The following is a 26,739-nucleotide window of genomic DNA, read 5'->3' as shown; positions in this document are numbered from 1 at the left end:
GGAAGGGGACACCAGCCTCGCCAGCCAGATCAGCCGAATACACCCTAGCGATCAGTAGGGTGACACATTGCAGCCAGATCACCCTCACATGTAAGGCAGTTTACCTTGACCTATGCTACAGTGTTCTTCCCACCAATTTAACTCCCCCGCTACGCCATCCCACTTCCACAAGAAGGTTAGGCTGATATAGTTAGGTCAATGCAGTGTCCATGTAGACATTGCATTGCTTACATTGCCTGTTGCTGCCTTTGGCAGGCTGAGCCCTGCTGCCGGGAGCAGAAAGCTCAGCTTGTCAAACTGAGGGTGAAAGGGCTCCAGCTGTCAGTCTTGGGTGGTGGGGCTCTGGCTGTTGGCTTAGGGCAGTGGGACTCCAGCTGTCAGCCTAGGCTGTGGGGCTCTGGCTGTCAGTGCCCCATAATGCCCCACTTAAGTTGGTGCAAGTGTTCCTGATGAGGATGTGCATTGTGGTGGCTGTAGGTCAACCTAACTTTAGTCAATTTAATTTTGTAGTGTAGACATGCCCTGACCCACACTGAAAGAACTATTACATAGGAAGCAGAGCCTCAGAGCAAGCAGGTAGCTTTAATTTCAATACTGTTCAACATTTTCATCAGTGATATATTATGGCTGATAGAATTTGCAAATGACAAAGATTGGTAAAGTGGTAAATGATGACAGGATAGCCATATAGGTCATTCTAATTGCTTGGTAAGCCAGGCCCATTCAAAGAAAATGTGTTTTAACACAGCCACATGCAGTTATATATCTCTAAGGAATGCAGACCATACCTACAGAATGGGGGATTGTATCCTGGAAATCAATGACTCTGAAAAGGATTTAAAAATCACAGTGGACAGGTACCTCAGCATGAGCGCTCCCTGTGATGCTGTGCACAAAAAGGACTAATGCAATGCTGGGCTGTATAGACAGGTGAGTAGGAACACCAGAGGTGATTTTACCTCTGTATATAATTCTAGTGTCCATTTATTAAATGGAAAAAAACTGAAGCTGCATAAAAGGCACAAAAAGTTTTTGAGGACAGAGTGCCTTACTGTGAGATTTAAAGAGCTCAACATGTTTGGCTTATCAAAAAACCTGAGAGAGGACTTGAGTGTAGCATGTAAGTACTTTCAAGGGCAGAAAACACCAGGCACCAAAGGACTCTTTAATCTAGCAGAGAAAAGTATAACAAGAACCACTGGCAGGAAGCTGAAACCAGAGAAAATTCAAATTAGAAATTAAGCACAAAATGTTAACAGCAAAGAAAATATTTTAACAATAAAGGTAAGTAGTGGATTCTCCATCTCTTGATGGCTTCATATCGAGCCTGGATACCTTTCTGGAAGATATAACCAAACAGTAGTTAGTGGGCTGAATACAAGGATAACTGGGTGAAATTTAATGACTTGTGATATAGGAGCACAACTAAATCATCTAGCAGTCTTCTGTGGCCTTAAACTCTGTCAACTTATCTATGTTTCAGCATATTCTTCTGTAAAATTTGTTGATTAATTCTTGTATTTCACAGGAGCTTCTCATAGCAAAACTATTGTCTTTTTGTAAAATGCTTTGAAAACTTCTCATAAAAGGTGCTATAAAAGTGCAAATAATCATTAAAAAGCCATTCATCGGCCAATCTAGAAATGTTTTACAACATAAATTGGATGGTCTAACATCTTGCAGCTGGAGTTGGGCTTTTATAAAATACTGAAGTATACATAATGAGTAGCTATTTCCACAGCCACTTAGTTTAGGAATAGATAGCTCACTATTCTCATCCATCACAGAAACCTGTAAATTGGTGTCATTTAGGAGAATCATTGTAGAAGACTGAATTAGCTGTAAGGGATAAAGTATTCTGAATATATACTGATTGGCATAATTGGATTCTGTAGAATTTTAAATTTTTGTTCTTAGAGGACAACATGTAATGAATTACAGTGACAGCTCATTTAGTTGGTTTAGGGTGGTCAAAGCACATTGTTGTTCCCCTATCTCTCTAAGGCACTTCGCTACTAGGTTGCTTGACGACTTCATTCAGTGTTCAGTATTAAATAGTTACAGGAAGAAGGGAAAAATATTTAGAAATGTTTTCTAACAGTCTGATTGGGTATATAGTATATTTCATAGTCAGAAATACCATGTATCAGAAAGGAATTGAAGTTTGAAGACACTAGGTGAAGCCCAGTCTATTCTCCAAGCATCAAAAATGCCTATTCCTGCAGGAATTTGAGTTCACAGAGCAACAGGCCCTCAAGAGTACACTAGAGTGGTGATGTGAACATATCTGCAAGGAATAAAATAGTCAAGCATTTCTTTCAGTCCTTAACTGAATTATACTGGGGATTGAAATATCAGGTCCTTCCTTTTCTTGAAGATTTACTGCAAGATCTTTAAAGGCCCTTAAAGGATATACAAACCAAAAATTGGACCCGTTTTCTTTCATTGCTTTATACACAACTACACTAGGAATTCAGGTTCCATCTAACTTGGAAGACTTAGGCCAGGTCTATGCTAAAGACTTATCAGTGTAACTAGGTTACTCAGGGGGGTGAAAAATCCACACCCCTGAGTGATGTAATTACACCAACCTAACCCCCCTACGCAGACAGTGCTACATCCATGGGGGAGCTTCTGCTGTTAACATAGCTGCTGCCTCTTGGGGAGGTAGATTAACTACACAAATGGGAGTTCTCCCGAATTGAATTAATTTGCAAACTGGATACAGTTAACTTAAGCTTGAATAAAGACTGGGAGTGGATGTGTCATTACACAAGTAAAACTATTTCCCTGTGTTTATTTCCCCTCTCCACCCTGTTCCTCACACGTTCTTGTCAACTGCTGGAAATGGTTGATCATCACTACAAGAGGTCCGCCCCCCCGCCAGCTCTCCTGCTGGTAATAGCTCACCTTACCTGATTATTCTTGTTACAGTGTGTATGGTAACACCCACTGTTTCATGTTCTCTCTGTATATAAATCTCCCCACTCTATTTTCCACTACATGCATCCAATGAAGATAAATTTATTTAAGCATAAACTTTCGTGAGTTGTTAGTCTCCAAGGTGCCACAAGTACTCCTTTTCTTTTTGTGGATACAGACTAACACGGCTGCTACTCTGAAACCGTCAGCATAGTAGCTTCTTTAGTGAAGTGCTGCACTGGTGCAGTTGCACCGCTGCACATGAAGACAAGCCCCAAGACTAGTGAAATACAAGAGAAAGTTACACTTGGGAGGGGAGGGGTTTTTTTTTAGTCAGCCTGTTTAAAAATTAACAGCTATTTAACTTCAATGCTGAATTCACATTTGAGATTAAAGGTATTTATTTGAAGCAGTGAGCATATTGAATATTTAACAAAGTCTCACAATAAGTATCCCCAGGACCTCTTGGTCTTCCTTAACAAGCATGATTTTAAAAAAAGTTTAGCCTCTCTTTATACATCGTAAAGGAGCAAACTAAAAGGGATTTGAGCCTTTGCAGTTCACTTTCAAACCAGACTTTATCTGAGAAAAGTGACCGACTACCGCCTATAACAGTGGTCCCCAATGTGGAGCCTGCAGGCGCCATGGCGCCTGCTGGGGCATTTATGTGCGCCCACTGCCAGGGCTGGCGCCAAGGAACAAAGGAGAGGAGCACATCCGCCGGAGAACATGCCGCCACACTCTTCTGAAGGCATGAATGTGCTCTTGGCCACAGAAAGGCTGGGGACCACTGGCCTATAAGAAGTTCCAGGCAAATAAAATTCACTATGAAAAATTATTTTTCCCCTTATTTTAGTGTTCCTTTAGGGTTTAATGGTTATTTGAAACATAACATCACACTGCACTCCCTTCTTCAAAATACATTAAAGCAGTTCTATATTAATGGTAAACAAGAAAATAACATAACGTTCATCTCTACTGAAGTCTTGGCCAACCATTCCCCTCTAAAGGCCTAGATTCTTGATTGTTATGCCACTTTGTTTCGGTTCTTTATTCATGAAAGAATCATGATTCTAGTCAAGATTCTATTTCACAAAACATAAAGCAACAGTAAAAAAATTACAAATCAGCTTTTATTAAAGTAGATGACAGGCATTTAGGCATCAGCAATAGTAACTTCAACTTCTACACCTGGTTCAATACTGATAGAAGTGATCTGCTTAACAATCTCAGAGGGACTGTGTAAGTCAATGAGACGTTTGTGGATACGCATCTGGAAACGATCCCAGGTCTTAGAACCTTCGCCACAAGGTGTTTTCCTAGTAGTGATTCGCAGAGTCTATAACAGAAAGTGGAATAGTAACCAATAAATGAAGACAGATTTATGCAGAGGTTTTGACTAGAATCAAAACTTTCTATAGCTCTAATGTAATTAAAATATTGCTTGCAGTATTTTTTACATAGTTGTCAAAAATTAGCTCTACTTATCTTAGTTGCCATTATTCACCTCCTTTTCATAGCTGGCCAAGGAGTCTTAAGTCAAAAGAGAGGAATGCAGGTAGGAAGCAGGTCAAAATCCTCTTCCGCCTTTCTCTTCAGCATGTTTTGTATTAAACAATTGAGTCATATGTTTATGCCAGTTAACTAATCCACTAACTGGTTAGAGTTTAAATATATTCAATCCAGTTTAATCAGACTGCACTCCTTCTCAATTTTACTATTTGTAATTTACAAATAAAATCCTGGAGAATTAATCATGGTTTTCCTGCCACCTAAGCCGTAAGTACCTTAGTAGGCATGCGAACAGGTCCCTTCACTTTTAGATTCTTTTCTTTGGCACCTCTGATCAAGTCAGCACAGACTGTAAAAGAATACACAACTGTTTACAAAAGGTTTTTTTAATTGAACTAGATATTCCACTTCACATAAAATGTTGGCTCAGAATAGCGTAAATAATAATCATAGTAATTCAGTTTACAATTTATCCTCATGGCCAACTACATATGGCATAAACTGCTCATCCCAAAATTAATAAGGTCACTTGTAATTTTACTTTTTAGGCCTGTCCATAATGGCATTTAGACAGTGTTAGATTAACTATATAAAGACTTAAGAGTTTAAACTAAAGTGGTTTAAACACATTTTGCTTTGAGAGCATGGACCAGGCATAGCTATTTTAGGAGAGTGTTTACAACACATAGCTATAACATTGTTCAAGAGAGTTCATAGTTAAACAGTTCGGCTAGTATGGATAAAGTAAGCATTTAAAGCAGGTTAAAGTAACAAGTTTATTCCATAGTTTACTTTATGTCACTGGCAGAGTAGGTCAATGGCTGTGGTAAAGAATTTTAAACACAATTGACAACTTATAGACTAATAACCTGTCAATTAGGGAAGCTGCCAGCTGAAGTTATGTTTTGAAACATTTGAGCCTTCAAATCATAAGCAACCCTAAAAAAGAAAAGAAGTGTTACTTACCCTTCTCAAGGGACTTTACATTGCGACTCGTCAAGGTAATTCTAATTCGGTGAATTGCTACTTCCTGTTCCACAGGTGCTTTGCCACTATCTTTAAATGCCTGAAACATTAACATTATGAATATTAGAAACTAGAGCCAAACTGCTCAATATTGTATGTATGCCGCTTAAAGCATTCTACCTTCACTAAAATTGAGACCATTAGATATGTCCGTAACTACAGTTTTTATAACTTTTATTAGAGTCCATATCAAAAGGATTCTGAATGGGGGAAAAGGGTAAGAATCCAGTTTCAGAAACAGCATTTTGTACAGTTACTCTAACAATTATGCATCTTGGAAAATATCAGAAACACTCCACTGACTTGTGTCTTTATGGAACATGCCATCTAGCCACCTCCAAAATAATTACTTTAATCATATAGGGCAAGTCTACACTAAAAAATTAAGTTGATGTAAGTTATGTTGTCATACAGCCACCGCAGTAATTGAATTGGTTTTACAAGTACACACTATGCTCCTTGTGTCAGTCATGCATGTCCTCACAGGAGCTCTTGCACCGATTTAACTGCTACTGTGGGGGATTGTGGGATGGTTTCTGAAAGGCAGCAGGTCTATGTAGTGTCTACACTGACCTTGCATCAACCTAACTACATAAACTTAAGGGCTATGCCTCTCATGGAGGTGGAGTTATTAAATGGATGTAGTGGGCATGTTACATTGGTAGGAGCTTTATTTTAGTGTAGACAAAGTAAGCTGCCTTACATCTACTTAACTCTGTAGCGTAGACCAGAGTCTAGTCTGTAGTATGTAGTGTTGTGTCAGTCTGATTATTAGAAAGACAAAGGGTGTGAGAGACAAGGTTTTGAGTTATACAGAGCTCTTCCTTGGGTCTGGGAAGGGTACTCAGTGTTACAACTAAATATAAGATCAAACAGATAGCTCTGAGTACCTTTCCCAGACCTGAAGAGCTCTGTGTACCATGAGGGCTCGTCTCTTTCGCCAATAGAGGTTGGTACAATAAAGATATTACCTCCCCCACCTTGTCTCTTTAAGCATGTAGAGACATACAAATCTGTAATACAGTTTAACCAGTGTTTGTTTCACAGCAAGAATTCAAAAAGAAAAATGCCAGTATCATAGGCGTAATGCAGGTAGGCGATAAACAACAAAGAGGTGTGTGATCAACAAATCACAGATGTGCATCTATCAGGAGATTGATTTAAATTCATTTGGGAAATGACAACTACACTAGTATACTTGCTCTGACTTCTTATGAAATAGCACATAAAATGAATAATTAAGTAACAATAAAGAAAGAACAATCTAATGTATAACTTCTGCAATGTGCTACTTAGAGAGATCAGAAAGACAATCCCTGTATTAAGTGATTTAGGTCAACAGTATATAAGTATTTTATTGCTGCTAATGTATTTTTATATATGTGGCAGGCACCCTTTCTTTTTATGGTAATATATACTAGGATTTTTTTTTAAAGTACTTGTATCTGTTTTGCAAATAGCACTGTGTTGTAATCCCATTAATGATATAAAGGTTAACAGCTAATGAAAGAGGGGTCCAAGGGCAGCAGAGGTACACCACACAGGACCCGCCAATTTAATCTGTAAGAGCTATTTAGGTTTGACTCATTGGCTTTCTAGAGTAGATAAAACTACAGGGGAAACAAGATACAGCCACAGAAAGATGTTTTCGTGATTTCCCAAGAATCCAACCCTCCCCCCCCCGGAACTGGCCGCGTTTTGCATGGAGGGGCAGAGCTGGCGAAGCTCAGCGTGCAGCACAGACGCAGCCTTTTTGAGGGAGGCCGTTTCCCCAGCGCTGGGGTGCCTACTGGCCAAAGCGGGCAGGAGCGAGACATGTGAGGGAACGTCCCCGAAACCCCCAGCTACAAACTGCCCCGGCCGCTCCCTCGCCCCCGGGCAGCGTCTCCCCCCGCTTCCCCGTTAGCGCAGGCGGTCGCTGCCGCTGGGGTCTTGCCAGCCCGCCGCTTCCGCCGGGATCAGCGCCGGTAGAGGAGAAAGGCCCCGATGTAACAAACGACAGCGAGGCCGGGAGCCGCCGCCCCGCGGGGCTCGGGCGAGCCGACAGGCGGGGAGCACGCGGCGAGTAGAGGCCTGGCAGAGCGCTAGCAGCCGCGCGGCAGTGGGGAAGCGCCACGCGCCCTTCCCCGGCCCGCTCACCATGGCTGCACAGAGTCCTCCTGACCGACTTATTCCCGGGCGGGGGCGGCGCGGCCCAGCGAACAGCGGTGAGTCAGGAGCGGGGCGAGCGGCACCGGGTGCGGCGGCGTCACTCACGGCAGAGGCAGAGGGGCGGGCGCGCGGCGCTTATATAGCAGCGCTCCATACGGGCATCGCGCGACCGCTGACGCCAGCCAGGGCCGCGCCGCGCCGCCCCGCCCCGCCCCTGCCTGGCGCTGGGGTCAGGCAGGCTATAGCAGCGAGCGGGTCGCGGGGCAGCCTCGGGCTGTGGAGCCCGCCTGCCGAACGGAGCAGCAAGGCTGCTAGGGCATAATAAAGTCTGAGCCTGGGCGGGAGTTGTACCGCGTGTGCCAGCCCAACCCAGCGCACCTTCCCGCCCCTCAGCTCGGCCTCCCCCCTGAGCCCCCTGCGCTGCTCGCCACCTCTCCGCCCGGGCTGAGGGGATGGAGGCGACTCTTAGCTGGCAGCGCTAGGGCCGGTGGTGGTGGCCGCAGCCAGACTCGAGCCTGCGCAGGCAGGGCTGTGTGTGTGACAAAAATCTGTAAAGGCTGGGGGTGGTCAGGCCTCGAAGAGATACGTGCCGAGAGGCTCAGCGCCTGTTTTCAAAAGGACAAATTACCGAATTTAACTGAACACATGAACGTTTGGGGTGATGCGCAAGTAGCGTTGTCACTCGGGGTTCTCAAAGGAGTGTTATTGCAGCATCGCCTCAAGCAATTGATTTCTGCTAACTTAAAGCAAGGGTGGAAAGATAAAAAGGTTGAAAAACACCTCGGCCGCTCACACTGACTTTGTTTGCCAGCGAAAAGTCTGTGGTAGGAGGTACTTCAAACTGACAGTTTTTAAATACAATTGGTCAACTTTTCAATTTTAAAAGGCCAAATCCTGCCCCCTTTGTCCAGCCTCAGCATTTCAATTTTGTGCTGTGGGTGGCCGCAGAGGGAGGAGGAGATATCCTTTCCTCCCCTACACACACACAGTACAAGAGCAGCAAGTACCCCACTCTCAGCCTTTGTACCAATCCTCACAGGGTAGATACAGCACCATGGTGGTTCTTTTAGCTTTAAATGTGTAGGCCCTTGCAAGATGGCAGTCTAAAATTGTTAAGATCTGGACTTTAAAAGTAGTAATTATAGCCAAAAATAATTAATTAAAAAGTCTCCATCATTTAAAGTAACATTCTTTAAATGAAAGAACACTAGGCAAATATTTGTTTGTGTGACAGTAATGCCTAATGCCCAAGTTGTGGATCAAGGCCCTTGGGCTAAGTGCTGTTCAATCACACAGCAAAGAAGCAGACCCTGTCCCAGAGCGCTTACAATCATTTTAAATTCCATTCTTGATTAATAGAGTTGGCTGTAGGAACTAACTTGCTTTAAATGGTGATGAACCTGTTCCTGTCTATTCCTGCAAGGTATTTATATTATAGCCACTACTATAGTATCTAGGAGCAAAAAAGAAACTTCAGTTAGCATCGAGTTAAAGCCCTCCTGGACCCTGCTCCCTTTAGTCTTGGATTTATCCACTTATACTTGATTTTTTTTTTTTTTTTGGGGGGGGGGGGTGTCACTTTTCCCTTTTAGTATCCTTTTGCGTCTGATATTGTAAGAAGATTTCTACTAAAACAAGAGTTCTGTGGTAAGATTGGAAGTTGGTTAGGCTGAGGCTCCGCAGGCTCTTACTCACTTACTTACTACTAAGAGTACTCAAGCTTCTGAAAACCTCACTATGGGCCTTGGCGGTTTCATCCTCCTTGATAAGTATAATCATTGCAAGTCATAAATTCATGGATTTTTAAGGCCTGAAGAGACCATTGTGATCATCTACTCTGACCTGCATAACACAGACCATAGGACTTCATAAGAGCATACTTCCTTTAATTAATTCCTGCTTCAAGATCAACAGCTGTGGTTGAACTAGAGCAGAGCTGCCTAACCTGCAGACTATACACGACCCACCAAAGCATTTCTTAAGGCCCAGAGCCTGCTTCAACATAGTATACTAACAACCAATTCATTAGGATTGTGTTGTCACGTTTACATCATTTTAGTTTACACGTGTGTGTAAAAAGACAATATAGTTTCTATTTACAATTTAAATACATATGAAACAAACTGAACTTAAAATATAAATCAATCTAGGTTTAAATCTTATTAAAATTGTTTGGCTCACACAAGGTTGTGCTTAGGTTTATGTGGCCCTCCTACATAATGAGGTTGGGCACCACTGAACTAGAGCACATTCTTTAAAGAAACATTGAATCTTGATTTTAAAGTTTCCAGTGATAGAGTATCAACAACATTTGCTATTTTATTCCAATGGTTAATTACCCTCCCTTAAAAAAATTGCACCTTATTTTGGTATGAATTTGTCAAGCTTCAATTAAGTTGGATCTTGTGATACCTTTTTATACTGGATTGCAGATCCCTCTATTGTCAAATTTCTGTTCCTCGTGTAGGTCCTATAGACTGATCAAATCACGCCTTTGCCTTCTCTTTGATAAGCTAAATAAATTGAGCTCCTTAAATCACTACAAGTCCTGCTTTCCAATCCTTAACCAGTCGCCTGGCTCTTCCCTGAACCCTCTCTGAGGTATCGACTGTTTCTTGAATTAATAACAGAACTGAACACAGTATTCCATTAGCAGTCACAATCCTGTCAAACACAGAGGTAATCAAGCCTTCCTATTTCAAATTCCACAGCTTATACATCCCAGGCTTGCATTGGTGCTTTAGCCACAGTGTTGCAGTGGGTGCTTATGTTCACCTGATTATCCACTATGACCCACACATCTTTTTCAGAGTGTCTGCTTCCCAGGATAGTCCCTGCTCCTGTAAACACAACTTACATTCTTTGTTCCTAGATGTCATACTTGGTGAGGACCCACCAGCACCAGAATGTGATTTTGGACACTTTGAGAGATCCAGGTGCAGAAACTTCTGCAGTGCACAATGAGGAGGGAGGGGGGAGGACCAAGAAAGCGACACAAGCCATTCAGCAAGCCAGGTGTTCGAAACTCAGCAAGAGTCAAGCCATCTTGCTGGGTGAGCACTGATGAGCCTGATAACATGAAAGGGAGCTCAGCTAAATGTATAGATGTACTGTTCCTTATAAGCAATTATTTTTAACCTTTTTGTTGCCCAAAACCTCCCCTCCTTCTCGCCACCTACTCTTCTTCTTCTTTTTAAAAATGACACCCATCCTATCCATGATTTGGGTAACTTGTAAAATGTTAGAAAAGTTTAAAAAAATATGGCAGTCCAAGTTACACAGCCTGCATTAGATCACTGTCCTGTGGTTGGCAAGAGGTAGCATCCGCTTCTCCATGTTAAGCTAGCCAGGGGGCCAAGCAAAGTATTTTGCGTAGCTCAACAGGGGTGCTCCTGGTATCCTCTTGAACGAACTCAATGAAACTTTCATGGAGATACTTTGCAGCCCTCTCCCAAATATTCTGAAGGATGACTGCCTTGTTTCTTCCCCTGTGATAGAGGAAGAAACCATTCCGTCACACCATTCTGCCATTAATTTTGCACACACCATTTCAACAGGCTAGCGGCATATGAGCTGAGGCAGCTTCACGATGTCAGTGGCAGCTGTGTCCTCTGGGCCTTTATCAAACTCAGAAGTGAGATATCAGCCAAAATCACCACTGCCCATAAAAATATTCTCAATATTCACTCCATTTTCCCCTTACTGACACGGAGGGGCACCCAATGTCTAAACCTTCCACGCAACAGTCCTCCAGGACTCCCAGTAGTCCATACTCACCATTGCTTGAGCTGCAAATTTATGTAACAAGGGGCTCTGAAACTAAAGTGAAAAATATCATTTCTTATTAAAGGTCTTTTTAGGAATAGTGTAAGGGAGTTTAAGACATCTTTTACTTTCTGTTGTGACTGTAAATCTAATGCTGTATCTGTTTGTTTTAATCAGCAGCCTCTGGCACGGTGGCCTTAAGAGATGCCCCTTCTACGCCTGCTGAACTTTTGACCTTGATCAGGTGAAGAAAGAAGCAGATCAGGAAGGATATGTTCTGTGAGATCCTCCAGTCCTGTACAGCTGCTGATCGCGAGCACAGGGATTGGAGGGGCCGAATGGCCAAGAGCAGGGGGAAGAACCAGGAATGGACAGAATGGTTACTGAAGGAATGACAAAGGAACAGAGAGGTGCTTCAGTAATTTCACCAGGACATAACAACTTTACTTAAGCAACACACACAGATGTTGCCAAAAATTATTGTGCTAACCACCCCAAGGCTTCGTACATAGCAGCCTTTCCGACTCATGGAAAACTCCATTTGCTGCTTCCTGTACCTACAGCATCACAGGTTGCAGCATGACATGAACCCTTTCCTCTAATCACTCTGTGGTAAGGGAAAATCAGGACAACTATGACTTAAAAACAAGTAGTACACTGTAGTGTAACATGAAAGAAACATTGTAATATGTTTTTAATATGCAATTATGTTAATTGTTTACTTATTTTTTATATGTTTGGGTCAGCCTCTTACAGTACTTCTGTATTTACACTTTAGCTTTATTTCCTGTTTACATTCACCCAATAAAGTTCTGTTTTTGAAATTTAAAGTACATTTGTTTGTACCAAGCATAAATGCCACATTACAACATTAATAAGGGGGGTCAATAACCCTTGACCGTACAATGAACATATTCAAGGTCTGTGCGCCCAAAGGCACACTAGTTCAGAAAAGTATCACACAACACTGCTATGGCGAACTATAAAATAACATTTTAACAGCCTCCTCAACCATATAGCTCCATCACTGGCTCTTTTAATAGCCCTGTCTGCCTGTTCAAATTCAGCAGAGAGCCAGTCCACCTCTCCCCTGCTGGAAGCCTTTTCCCCTTTGCCTCAGAAATATTATGTAATACAGAACATGCAGCAATAATGATAGGAATGTTTGCCTCACTGAGATCAAATCTAGCCATTAAATATCCCCACTGAGCTTTAAATATACTGAAAGCACGTTCAACAGTCATCCTGCACCTGCTGAGCTGTATTTAAATCTTTCCTTGGGTCTATTGAGGTGGCCAATGTAGAACTTCAAGAGACAAAGGAGCAAGGAGTAGACGGTGTCCTCCAGAATCACTATGGGCATGTGGGAGTCAGGGAAAAATATCCCTGCTAGCAGCCTTTGGAAAAATCCTATGTTCTTGCAGATGCAAGCATCATGCATCTTCCCTGACCAGCCCACACTGAGCCACTAGCACTTGCGTAACATGGAAAAAGGTACCCCTTTGGTTTAGATACTCACTGGCAAGATGGGTTGGTGCCTCCAGCTCAGCTCAGGCTGCTGCTCTCTTTAGCTATGCCCTACTGTGGCTCAGGCAGCCCCAGCTCACATGGAGGACAGGCCCCCAGGCTCCTCACTCCCTCATTGGCATGCCTACGCAGTCAATCAGGCGGACCTGGAGCTTTGGCATCTCTCCATTGGCCCTGGAATCAGGATCCTGATGACAATTCCTCCTTCCCTTTTCTTTTGGTATTCGATGAGGGTCAGACAAACAAACCCATTAAATTTCAGTAAGTGACCTTAGAAGACAGCCTGCTGCCTTTTTCACCATCTGGCATTTTTGTGACCTCGATCGCAAGCTTTGGGTAAAGAGTTATAGTCACATGTTGAAGTGACAAATCACAGTAGTTTGGTCTTTAATACTAAGCAATATAATTCCCTGGCCCGTCAGACGTGGAAGAAGGTATTTCTTGATATCCAAAGTGCCTACCTCTCAAGAAGTAGCCCAAGGCATCTTAAGGACTAGATGGCTAATGCTCTCAACAGAGTACCTCAATCGAGTGTCTCACCTAGCTTCTCTCAGTTGTTTCCCTCATCCTATCAACTTCACTTTCCTATTTCCTGCACTTACTTGAACCAGTTTTTTTTTCTGGTCCTGAACATTTTTTCAGGACTGGGACATGTCTGAAAGTGCTGTCTGTGGCTGAGGAGAGGGAGATTTCAGATGAGGTGTCATGAGGACATTGGTGCTACTGGAACATTAGAGCAGCATATTGGTGGCATCTCACACTTACCTACCATGTAGATGTTAATAAAAAGAAAGGGGAAAGGTTTGTACTCTGAGTTTCAACATATCATACCCTTGAGGAAGAACGGTAAGTACTTTTCCTAACTCTTTGGAATCTGGTTGAGAGGAAAAATTGAAGCCAGGTCAATGATGGTCCACCTTTTGTGACCTATATTACTCACACTGGGGCTTGACAGAAGCAGGACTAGTAAAAGGTCAGGTAAAGCTTAGGACTCAGAAGAAAACAAGATGTGTTGGTGTTCAAGCTCTGATCAGAAACAGGAACTAAATTGAAGAAATCATTACCCGGAACAGCTGGCCGGATCAACAATGTAGCATGAAAATGATCCAAGGGGCATCAAATATTAAGAAGTTTGAGTTTCAAAGGGCTTACCCATTTCTCTCTGAAAAGTTAATGTAGCAAAGAAGCAGCTGTAGTCTACCATTTAAATTAAGAGGTTGTGGTTAGGAAAAAAAGCAACTATAGAGTCTGTACTGTGGTCTCACACACCAGTGCAGTTAAGAGCTTCTGGATCTGTATAGCACAGTTCCTAAAGGTTTTCTTTGACTTACACTTAATCTTACCACAGTAGTTCAGAAAATGCATACTTAATAAAAGCATATTTTCTACATTCTCATGCACACAACATACAGATAGTTCTGTTTCTACAACATAAAAGAATATGGATTCTTTAGCATCCGATCATACATATCAATGTATTCCCCCCCTTTTACTTTACCATTTAAACTACCATTTTAGTTGTCCTGCAAACAAGAACTAAAAGAAACACTTATGCCTTCCAATTCCACACATGCATGCCCCCACCTGATGACAACAGGAGTTCCATCCACAACACAGGATGAAGTGTTGGGTTTGCACATTTATCACTGAAAGAGAAGTTATCGTTGTTTTAAGGGCTTGGAAGACTGTGGTCATGCAAATAGAGCTGATCCTGAAGTATGTGTAGAAAGCAGTTTGGGGCGTGATAACCACTGACTGCCATATAAAAAAAGCGTTGCTCACTCTTGCTCCTCTTTTTTATTTTTTGCAAGCCTAATGATATTTATTTGTCTTGATGAGCTAGCTCTTGGAGTCATGTGACTACATAATTTTGTAAAAGCTTTAATTTTTAAAAAATTTCTAACCCCCATGGCTGCAGGGAAAAAATTTGGAACCTGATGACTCAAAAACCACTAAGAAAATAAAAACTGAAAGTATTAGTCTCATGATCTTTGAATGCTTGCATATGGCAATGCTACATTAACTGTGAACCAGGACAGTCAGTTTCCACGTGTAAGATGAGGAAACTGCATAGGAGGTTATAAAACTTACTCCCCCACCTTTAGTAGCCTGGTGCAGATCCTAGGACCAGTTCCTGGAAAGACTTGCACACACTTAACTTCACATACTACAGGTAGTCCCAACGAAACAGAGCCTATTCATAGTGCATAAAGTGAAGCACATGTATGTCTTTGCAGAATAGAGGCTCTGCTCTGGCTACTTTTCCATCTGGATCTTCAGGCAGTACTGCAGCTGCGGTGCTGCTCTAGTGGAGTGTAGTTGAGGATCAGTTCTTTGATGTTTTCTTGAAAGAAATTGCTGTGAAGGTGTGTCCTCCAGTTATAGGGTGGGGTCTATATTGATCTTTGGGTTGATGCAACCTGTTCTCATTGCCATTCCCATTTTGAAACAGTTTGGAGATGGCTTTATATGCTGTGTGAACCATTCAGTTTCCCTGTCAAGGGAAGAGGGGGGTCTCCCATACACTCCCCGCACCTTTCCTCCTCCTGGAATTTAGGAAGCACTGTCTCCCAGCTGTGGTCCCTCAACACCCTGCTGTAAGTCACTGGCCACTGAACCAAACTGTAAACCCTGTATATAATGGAAGCTACTTCAAGCCAGAGGGTACAGCAGCACCCCTAGTTCCAGCATCTATCTGGCTGGGGTTGTGGGGAGCTGAACCTTACTGAAGCCTCCTTATATTTCTGAAGTTTTAGTTTTGTTTTCTGCACAGAGAAATCTTCTAACTTCTTAAAAGAAAAATAAAACAAATGAAACTATGACAGGCAACTATCTCCGGGCACCTCCTTGTAGCACTACATGGCTCTGCGGGTGCAGCGCTCTCAGCTCCCTGTTGGTTCTTATAAGAATTTACTGTCAGGCCAGAACACTAAAAAATCCCCTCCCCATCCACACTCTTTGAGGTCCATTTATTAAGTCTCTTATGGTATTTCAAGTTAGCCCTTAGTGCCTCAAGTCCAACCTTTATTCCCCTTGAATCAGGGATCCCCTTGAGTCACTGTCCTTTGTCTGGGCCTGGGTGATTCTTTGGGTAGGTTTCCCCTACTTGAATCAGTAGGGCAGGACAGGTAATGGACTTTTTCATTCCCTGGCACTTCCAGGGGGAAAAAAGTTTTGTTTTGGTCAAACGAAAAATAAAAATTTTTATCAAATCAAAAAAGTCAACTTTTTTTTGAATGAGGTCAAATAAAATAAGAACTCAACATTTAGTTTTGATTTTGGGCTTTTTAACAAAAGTAAAGGAGAACTAGGTTTACAACATGCAGCAGGCGGAGGGGTGCCCCCCTTATAACTTAGCCCAGTGGTTAGGGTATCTCTGTGGGAGGCCTGGGTTCAATTTCTTTGTCAGGATTACTGGCTTAGTGGATAGGGGAGAAGCAGTAGATCTGATATCTTGATTTTAGTGAGGGTTTTGACACAATCCCACATGACAGTCTCAGAAGCAAACTAGAGAAAATATGGTGAGTGCGCAAGTGGTTGGAAGACCACAGTCAAAGAGTAGTTATCAAGAGTTCATTGGCAAACTGGGAGAACATATTTAATGGGGTCCTACAGGAGTCAGTGTAGGGTATACTTATAAAATTTGCAAATGACACCAAGGGGGGGGTGGGTTTGCAAGCACTTTGGAGGACAGGACTAGAATTCAAAAGGACCTTAAATTAGAGAATTAGTCTGAAATCAACAAGATGAAATTCAATAAAATAAGTGCAAAGAACTTCACTTAGGAAGAAAAAACAATCAAAACACGTAACTACAGCATACAGGAATAACTGGCTAGGTGAAAAGGATCTGCGGGTTATAGTGGATCACAACTTAAATATAAGTCAACAATATGATGCAGTTGCCAAAAAAAAAAAAGGGGGGGGGGGGAGGAGGCAGCGCTAATATTCCAGGGTATATTAACAGAAGTGTCTTCTATATAAGACAAAAGGTAATTGTCCTTTCTACTCAGCAGTGGTGAGGCCTCAGCTGGAATACTGGACACAGTTATGGGTACCCCCCCTTTAGAAAAAGATGTGGAAAAACTGGAGTCCAGAGGAGAGTAGCAAAAATGGTGAAAGGTTTAGAAACCTGACCTATGAGGAAAGGTTAAAAAAAGCTAGGCATGTTTAGTCTTGAGAAAAGATAACCGAGGGGGGAAACCTTGTAACAGTCTTCAACTATATTAAGGGACCTTATAAAGAAGAATTTGATCAACTTTTCTCCTTATCCACTGTAGGTAGGACAAGAAGTAATGGGCTTAATCTGCAGCAAGGGAGATTTAGGTTAGAGATGAGGAAAAACTCTAACAATAGTTAAGCACTGGAATAGGCTTCTAGAGGTGGTTGTGGGATCCCCATCATTTGAGGTTTTTAAGAACAGGTTGGAGAAACACCTGTCAGAGCCAACTGGGTTTATTCCATCCTGCCTCAGCACAGGCAGCTAGATTTGATGACTTCTTGATGTCCCTTCTATCCCTACATTTCTATGATTCTATGAATTCCCCCCCCCCCCCATCTGATAAGGAAAAGAGATTTGAACTTAAGTGTCCCAAAATTGCAGGAGTGGCCTAGCCACTGAGCTAGTCTGGTAGAGTTCTTTTTCAATCTCCCCAGTGCACTTGTTTCACTTTCTGTACACAGTCATGGATCTAGGGATGAGAACTAGGGTCTCCCACTTCCAAAAGCCCGACACTCTTACTCTCTTTCCCTGGCTCACATGACTAGTTCTTGACATTCTGAATTACTATGAATTGCAGTGAATAGTCATGTGGGCCAGAGAAAGAAAGAATGACACCCTAGCTATCCAGGTTCACAGTGCATTATCTGGGCTCATGAAGGTACAACATTTTCACTCCACCTGCCATGGCCACCTCAGGATTTGAGCCCATGACCTCCTTCATTAGGAGCAAGTGCCATACCCCTATGCCACCAGCAGCAAAACTTTAGGTAAGCTTAATTTTTGAGTAAATAGAAGTTTGCTGCTGGTTTAATAAGAGTTCTATGGAATACCCATTCTTAAAGTTACCCAAGTTTCTATTTAACAGGGTACAAGATAGAATAACCAGGACAGTTTGCAGTTCTCTAGTAATTTCTTTTTGCTATATTCCTGTCTGCTCAATACAGGAAAGTAAGCAGTATTTTAATAAGGCTTTAGTATATGAGAGATGAATAATCTATTAGTATGCCATCAGCAATACCTGGAAACTGCATTTTTCAGTCTGGATGTTTGTCTCATCACTACATTGCTGAGACAATTATCAGAGGATTTTTGTATCATATTATAACCCTAATAAACGTGGCCACAAAAATATTTTTTTCTGAGCAGGCAATTTTAGAGATACAGACAGATACTCAATATTTATTTATTTTGTGGTCTCCTAGAGCTTTCAAATAGGACTTTTTTCCCCTGGAGTCTTCTCAGTTCTGACTCCTTTAAAAAGGAGGCTTCCCTCTCCCCAGACAAATTCAAAAGAAAAAAAATAAAAGTCTAATCTTACAAAAATCTCACGATTCCTTATTTTAGTCTGTCTTTTTCCTAGTAAACCCACGTTTTCTTTAAAAAAAAAATAAAAGGCGGTAAGGAATATTCATGTTCCACAATAACCTTCCACTAGTTGTGACTGATCTAAGGCTCTCCTCAGAGACCACCCAGAGTGTACTTCATTTTTTCATTGACCTCCTTTCTGAAAACTTCCTGCAAGCATATTTCCTGTTCAAAAGAGGAGTCCCTTGGGTGCTCACATGTAGACCTGCTTTAAATATATTCCTGTTAAAAGATTCCAACTATGAGAAGAATTCTCTAGTTTTGTTCTTAAAGGCAAATATGCCTACTAGGCCATGTAAGGATACAAAGCTTAAGTCACCTTTTCAGATGGAAGTAGAACTTTGTAACTCTTAAAGTCTTTCTTTATATACAATTCCAACTGATCTTTGTTACAACACTAATGCAGATGCCAATTTTCACACTTCCATGTAAATACACCACTTGGTATATTTTCCCCCAAACAAAGTTGATTGATGCATTCACAACTGTTAGTTCCAATCATACCCACTGTACTTCTGCTTCACAGAAGGAACACAGGCACAGCATCTTAAAGTGAAACCCACATGTGGTGCAGTTAAGGTCTGTAAAACATGCAACTGTAACTTATGATTGGATACCCCCAAAGGAACTATAGCACATGATGATTTTTCCTTAGTCACGGTGTACTAACAAAGCCAGTTTGTTGGTTTTATCTTAGACTGCAAGCTTTTTGGGGCATGAAAGATATTATTGATAGAAGGCATTATGTAAATTATAGCACTTTACCAATAAAAAGTTGTAAATTATTTTAAAAGATTGTGTTTCTTTTAAGAGGAAGAGATACATTTAGGTTTAAAGTGTTTGTCTAAGCTTAAGATGACAAGATCCATTAGCACAAAAGAGTAGTCACAGCCGTGACTGGGGAAAGGAAGAGAAAAAAAATACACAGTGGTAGATCTCCGAGGGATTCATAATGGAATACAGAGCCTTCCACCATTCTGCCCAGTAGTGACTAAAAGCTATTACTATCTGATGGCGGTTAGGTGACCTGCCTGAAGCAAGTCTGATCTCAGTCCAATCCCCAGTAGAAATGAGTCCAAGGAATCTAGCTTGTTGGAAGGTTTGCATGAATACCTGACTCTGCCCAATGGAAATGTACCTGCCCCACCCACATAAATGCAATTTTAAAATTGCAATTTCTGTTAAGAACCATTCTGAACATACACTTCCAATAAGATCATTGCTGGCTCGCGCCACCCTGTGTGACCTGGACAATTTTTTTTTTTTTTAAATGCTGCTTGTAACTGTCGCAGTTAAACATTTTACTTTTTCAAAGTTCAGTACAAGCATGACATATTAAAACTTGAAGACTGTGTTTTCCAACAAAAGAATGTCTAAGTTTTAACCCTTGTTAATAGGGCTGGTTTGATTAAGTAAATTAAGAAAACCCTTTAATTCTCACTTCATTCACTTTATTTGCAGAAGTGACATAACCAGGTGTGTTTCTGGTGAGGTCTCAGAGACTGGTTCTTGGACCTATGCTATTTAACATTGTTATCAATGACCTGGAAGACAAAATTCATCACTGAAAGCTTGTAAAGGACAAAAAATAAATAATGAAGACAGGACACTGATGTAGACCGATCCGGATCACTTGGTACACTGGATGCAAACAACATACATTTCAACAGGGTTAAATGCAAGTATATACATCTAGGAACAAAGACTGTAGGCCATACTCACAGGATGGGAAACTTTATTCTGGGAAGAAGTGACTCTGAAAAGGATTTGGGGGTTGTGGTGGATAATTAGCTGAACAGGACCTCCCAGTGCAACGCTGTGGCCAAAAAGGTTAACACAATCTTGGATCCATAAACAGGGGAATCTCAAATAACAGTAGAAAGATAATTTTACCTCTGTATTTGGCCCTGGTGTGACCACTGCTGGAAGCCTTTGTTCAGTTCTGATGTCCACAATTCTCCAGAAGGATGTTGATAAATTGGAGAGGGTTCAGAGAAGAGCCACAAGAATGATTAAAGGATTAGAAGACATGCCTTATAATGATAAACTAAATAGATTGAGCTCCTTGAGTTTAAGAAAGAGAAGGTTTTGCGGGTAACAATTACAGTCTCTAAGTACCTACACGAGGAACAAAGATTTGATAATGGACTCTTCAATCTAGCAGAGAAAGGTTTAACACAACCCAATAGCTGGAAATTGAAGCTAGACATATTCAGACAGGAAATAAGGTGTACATTTTTTAACGATGAGGATAATTAACCGTTAGAAGAATTTATCAAGGGTTGTGGTGCTTTAAAAATTGCCAGAGATGGAAAATCCAAGATTTAAAAAAAAACACTGCACAAACCTAAAGATATGCTTTAGGAGTAATTTTGGGAAAGTTCTATGGCTTGTGTTATACAGCAGATCAGACTAGAATCTATTGGAACCTTGGAATCTATTAGTTTTATTACTTTATATTGGTTACATACTTCAATGATATGCCAGCAGATGGCTGTCAGCTGAATCTCTCTGCAGTGACACATTCAAACCCACAAACTAGGTGGTTTTGTTTTTTTAAAAAGAAACATTCATTTTCACTGTGCTTTAAACTAAACCACTAGAGAAAACATGCAAGGACAAGAAATTAAACAAGATACCCAAATATTCCTAACTATATTTTATTACATATTTTGCTACCAAAACCAGCTACTGTTAAGAAAGCAGTTCCCATTTTATAAAGCCTCCATTTTTAAACTCATCTTTTCAACTGAAGTTTTCCATGTTTGTCTCTGAAGGTATTTGTTGTTGTTGAAAGTTTAAGCATAAGTTTTTGAACTAAGCAGGAGGGAAAAATATCTAAAGTCAGATTATATAATATTTCTCACATCCTTTAGTCCCCTCCTCAGGGGAATAGCTTCTTAACAGCTGAACATTTAAATTTCCAACTTATGTACTTCATTCTTCATGGCCCTAGCACATGTGCAATAGAACAGTCTGTTAAGTTATGAAATATGCTGTTAGCACCACATGTATTGCACCAGTGGCTCTCAACCTCTCCAGACTACCGTACCCCTTTCAAGAGTCTGATTGGTCTTGCATACCCCCAAGTTTCACCTCACTTAAAAACTACTTGCTTACAAAAATCAGACAGCACAAATACAAAAGTGTCACAGCACACTTACTGAAAAATTGCTTACTCTCTCATTTTTACCATATAATAAAATAAATCAATTGGAATATAAATATTGTACTTACATTTCAGTGTATAGTATACAGAGAAGTATAAACAAGTCATTGCATGAAATTTTAGTTTGTACTGACTTCACTAGTGCTTTCTATGTAGCCTGTTGTAAAACTAGGCAAATATTTAGATGAGCTGATTTACCCCCTGGAAGACCTCTGTGAACCCCGAGGGGTACAGGTACCCCTGGTTGAGAACCACTTCACTGCACGAACAAGTGCAGCCATTTAACTCCTTAGCAGAACATTGGTCCATTTTGCTCCTTGTCAGGCTGGGCTGCTTAACAACTCAGGAATGTGTTCTGGGAAATGTAGGATCTACAGTTGCTTTCCGTATCAAAATACTCCAGGTCTTAGATGGAGCACTGGGTTAGGAGCCAGTAGACTTTTTATTCCCACTTCTTGCCTGAACTGAAACAAACCAACCCCTATTTCACCATGAGGGGGGATAACAGAAGCACAGAGGTGTTGAGATGCGTCCAAGATTACATAGGATATTGATGGCAGAAACAGCTGAAATAATTTGCCTTTGAACATTTTATAAATAAAATATTCATTGTTACCCCACACTATCCCCATTATATTTCCAGTTATAATGGAAGAGTTAAAATGAGAAACCAGTACCATGATCCTGCATAAATTTTTGTACAAGCTTAACTTTAAGCATGCAAGTAGTCCAACTGAACTCTCAAATGATATGGAACTTTACAGAACAAAAACATGGTGCCTACCCTAAAGAGTTGATGCCTAAACTTTGTTTGTAAACATAAAAGAGCTCCAGCAATAGCTAAGAAGAGCAAGTCAAAATAATACAAAGTGACAAAATTCGCTGTATTCAGTATTGTTGTAGCCCTGTTGGCCCCAAGGTATTAGAGAGACAAGGTGGGCGAGGTAATATATTTTATTGGACCAATTTCTGTTGGTGAGAGAGACAAGCTATTACTATGTGATGGCAGTTAGGTGACTTACCTGAAGCAAGTTAGTGATCTCAGTCCAATCCCCAGTAGAAAGGGGAGCAATATCTCACCAATAGAAGTTGGCCCAATAAAAGATATTACCTTACCCAACTTGTATCTCAAATTCACTGTAGACACGCCATTTCCAGTTTGATCTCTTCTTCCATTCTCATTCCCCTTACATGTTTTGTCACTGCAGTTCAAGATAACCCATGGAGTAGCGATCTTTTCCTTCTGGTCACTTGACTGATCAAGTTAACTGCCAAAATCTGGACTATTTCCAAGCTCTAAAGGGATGATTCAAAAAGGAAAATTAGAGATGTTTAAGACTGACGAGTTTTCATTTTGATCCAACACACTTCCAGAGCACTCCTGACTGGTTTGGTCACATATGCTTGGATCTCATTTTCCACATATAATGGTTGTTGAGGCTTCAATTTGACAGCACCAGGTTTAAACAAAATCTGTTTCTTAATTGCATCATGACTCTTTCTAAAAAGTTTCAGTGGGAAATTTTCTATTAATCCAGTGTTCTGCTTAGTCTGTCTATCCTAGAGCAGCTCTGCTTTGCAGATCTTTAAATTACTTGATCAGAAAATTCTACAAAGCACACTCATATTGACCATTTTCTTCATGTATAGAGATATTCATTGATATTAGGGACATATTACAGCTAAAGACACATGAGTTTGTCCAATTACAGGACAAAATTGGAAACAAGTTCCATAGAGAGTCTGTGAAGTGGTATTAAGATTTTGGCCCCTGTGGAATCCAGGGTTACCAAACAAGTGTACAATGTCTATTGTAATTAAGGTTTCAGAGTAACAGCCGTATTAGTCTGTATTCGCAAAAAGAAAAGGAGTACTTGTGGCACCCTAGAGACTAACCAATTTATTTGAGCATAAGCTTTCGTGAGCTACAGCTCACTTCATCGGATGCTGTAGCTCACGAAAGCTTATGCTCAAATAAATTGGTTAGTCTCTAAGGTGCCACAAGTACTCCTTTTCTTATTGTAATTAAGACATTTGACTAAATTTAATTGCCATTAGCATGCCAGAATTAATTGAAAGGCTATTGTTATATCCCCAATTTATGGTTAATTATGTATTGATAATTCTGGTGCATGGCTTAGGAAGTGGATTATCGCAACAAAAGTGTTTTAAATGATCTTCTGTCCACTTGTATGGATATAGCAAGATGTGGACAAAGGAGATAGAGCCCCACAGAGACAAAGTGTATTTGGTAAAGTAGGGTGGGAGTGGACGGTTTCCAAAAATGAAAAGAATCTAACACAACTTTTAGCTGTTTACGTTCAAACAAACTATAGAAGTCTCAAACACAGCCCACTGAAACGTGTATCCTGCCAGAGGATGTCAGAGACAAAGTTGCAGTTGCACCACTTTGTGGTCATAGTACAGTTGTTCACACCAACATAGAGACGGCAATAGAGGAAAATCCCCTTGAATGATCAAAAGTCAAACTGCTATAAACCACTCCCAAGTTTCTACAAAAGTTAGTAAAGCCCTTTTAAGTGATCAGTGGCAGCCTCCTCAGGAAGTGAAAGGTTGGATTGAGTTACCATATGGCCTCACCTCTCTGGCAAATTGAGAACACCACCATCCTCCCTGTTGACCAAGCCCATAATTCTAGAGTCATCTCAGACTCCTTTCCCCGTGCATCCGTACCGTGTCTGAATCTTGCCACTTTATTCATAAGATTTCTAATATCTATCAGATCCATCTTTCTTTCTGTTCAGGCAGCCACAGAGTTTGTCCAGCCCCTTCATCGTCTTGTCTCTGATTTCTTTTCCCACACTGACTTGGAATAGGCTGCTTAAGGTCTGAATGGTTTTTGTTTTTCAACTTGATTCCTATACATCCTGGACACTTCATTCTGTTTAGACAAGTCTTAAAAAAAAATAGTGAACATTTGTACGGTGTCTAGTGCAACAGAGCCCCACTCCTGATATAAACAAATCAGAAGCTACTGTAATACAAGTTGAGATCCATTAGTCTAATGGTGTTCTTCTGCATTCACAACACTAGGTGTCACTTTCTTAAAATTTTATGTCTGCAGACCATTAGTCCCACATGTGGATAGTTTGGTGGAGATTATATTCTAAATTAGGTTTTACATTAATGCACTCTGGTCGGCACGTTTTCAAGACAGCCAATTGACTCAATATGGTAAACCCATGTTAAAATTCATAAGACAATCCCAATTTATAAGATACGAGTTGTACAGTATTATAGGGCAAGCCACAGTGATCATGGTACACTGTAAATTGCCACACAAAACTTCCATAAAGCATGTTTTGAAGGAAACAAGAAGCATGAAGAAAAACCAATTTACCTTTACGATTTTCCTTCAGTATGCTTTTCAAAGCCCTCCTTAATTAAAAAACCATTTAAAAGATTTAGGGGTACCTTTTAAATATGTTCATTCTGTGATCAACAAACTACAGACATTTTCATATTGAAGACTAGAATTTTCATCTCAAAATTCACAATTACAAGACTTCATGAGACATGAACAGATCAGTCATTTTCTGACTTGTGATACATTAATCCTTTAAGGAATGGAGATGAGTGAGAAAAAACAAAATTGGACTGAACCACCACTTCCTTCTTCCAAAAATGAGACATAAAGGGAAGAGCTGAAAAAGTACAAGCTATAGCAGTCTAGTCTTCATAGTTCTAAATAAGAATTACATTTTGGACAACTAGTGCAGTAATCACCAGTTACAGTGACACCGATCAAGGCTCCATTATGCTAGGCACTCTGCAGACAGAGTTAAAGACAGTCTCTGCCCCAGAGAGCTTACAGTGTAGATTATAACAAGACACAACAGATAGATAAGATGAAGGGGAGAGAACAGTAAAGCAAGCAAACAAGTGTGATAATCTAGTGGTAGTAGTTTCTCAATTAGAATATCATCATTAAAAATGTTAATATTGTTAGGGCATCTTTTTCCCCAGCTGTTCTAAATGTCTTCCTTAGTGCCAAAACAACCCTAAGTATTCAAAAGCTGAGAGTCAGGCCCCCAAGTCATAAGTTTGGCTTTTAAAATGTTGGGAATCTTATTTCCTTTCAGTTTTTTAAGGCTTTAGGGTTTACATTATCCAGGTTCTCTCTGCAGCATGGTGACTAGAAACTAACTCTTTTTAAATGTGTGAAAGCTCCGATGACTCCAGGGGCTGGTGCTTTAAGTAAACCATAAAATACAGATAGATTCACCATAACAGCTGGCAATGCTGCATCTTTTTCTTAACCCAATACACTTGCTAATACAGCATTTATAGAGTCCGTTTCTTACCTTTAAAAGCTTAGACTGATGAAAAACCCACCTTATTTCATTGTGAGATTGCTAAACAGGGACACAAGCTACACAATATCTTTAGTCCTAATCCATTTCACATAAAATGAGGCAACATTTGGGGAAGTGGAGGAAGAGAGATTTCAATTATCCTCAATGTTTCTTTGTTCTCTGTACATCTGCTCATAGGATGTAGGATCAATATCTGTTTGGGGAAATTAGGAATGAAAAGGAAGACCACTAATATGCAAATACAGGAAATTTCTTTGAGGCAATTTAAAATGCTGCCCCAATCGCACATTTTGGGAATAGTTAACCAGATTATTACAGGACTCCCATCACTCTAGTTTGAGGCATTTTTAAAATGCCTTTTAAAAAAAAGAGAGATGACAATGAGGACTTCATACACCTTTATACTTCACCCCTCGAAAACCAGAGTTTGAAACAGACTAGAAGCCCAGATTCATTCTCTAGTTTCTCCTGAGCAAGGCAGGACAGAGCCCAGTCTCAGGACAGCAAACTCATTTCAGACAGTCTTACCTCCATTCTTTTCTTCAACACTGACCAAGCTGGGTTTAATCACTTTATTTATAGAAATTTCACAACAGGTAGTTTTTTTTTAAACCCTTTGGAAGAAACAAGGGTCAGATCCACAACACATTAATGCAGCCACACACACAAAAAAGGAAAAAAGTCAGCAATAAAAGGGGGGGGGGGGGAGAAAAAGAAAAAGACACTGCAGAATCTGCTACATTG

The 26,739-nt window shown here is 40.8% G+C and overlaps 1 protein-coding gene and 1 non-coding gene across 2 annotated transcripts; both read right to left on the bottom strand.

Moving 5' to 3' along the window:
• Positions 1-4,037: 4,037 nt before the first annotated feature.
• Positions 4,038-7,750, bottom strand: RPS20 (ribosomal protein S20). The gene is made up of 4 exons (XM_077810253.1): positions 7,600-7,750; positions 5,401-5,500; positions 4,710-4,783; positions 4,038-4,261 (listed from the first exon to the last, which is right to left on the bottom strand). The coding sequence occupies exons 1-4, from the start codon at positions 7,600-7,602 to the stop codon at positions 4,079-4,081; spliced, it is 360 nt and encodes a 119-aa protein (XP_077666379.1). The 5' UTR covers positions 7,603-7,750; the 3' UTR covers positions 4,038-4,078.
• LOC144261737 (small nucleolar RNA U54) lies at positions 4,854-4,918 on the bottom strand. Its single transcript, XR_013345431.1, has one exon. It is a non-coding gene; the product is annotated as a small nucleolar RNA U54 (small nucleolar RNA).
• Positions 7,751-26,739: the final 18,989 nt, after the last annotated feature.

The sequence above is a fragment of the Eretmochelys imbricata genome, chromosome 2 (genome assembly GCF_965152235.1).
Source record: "Eretmochelys imbricata isolate rEreImb1 chromosome 2, rEreImb1.hap1, whole genome shotgun sequence".
Lineage (NCBI taxonomy): Eukaryota > Metazoa > Chordata > Testudines > Cheloniidae > Eretmochelys > Eretmochelys imbricata.
This window is presented reverse-complemented; position numbering and strand designations above follow the sequence as displayed.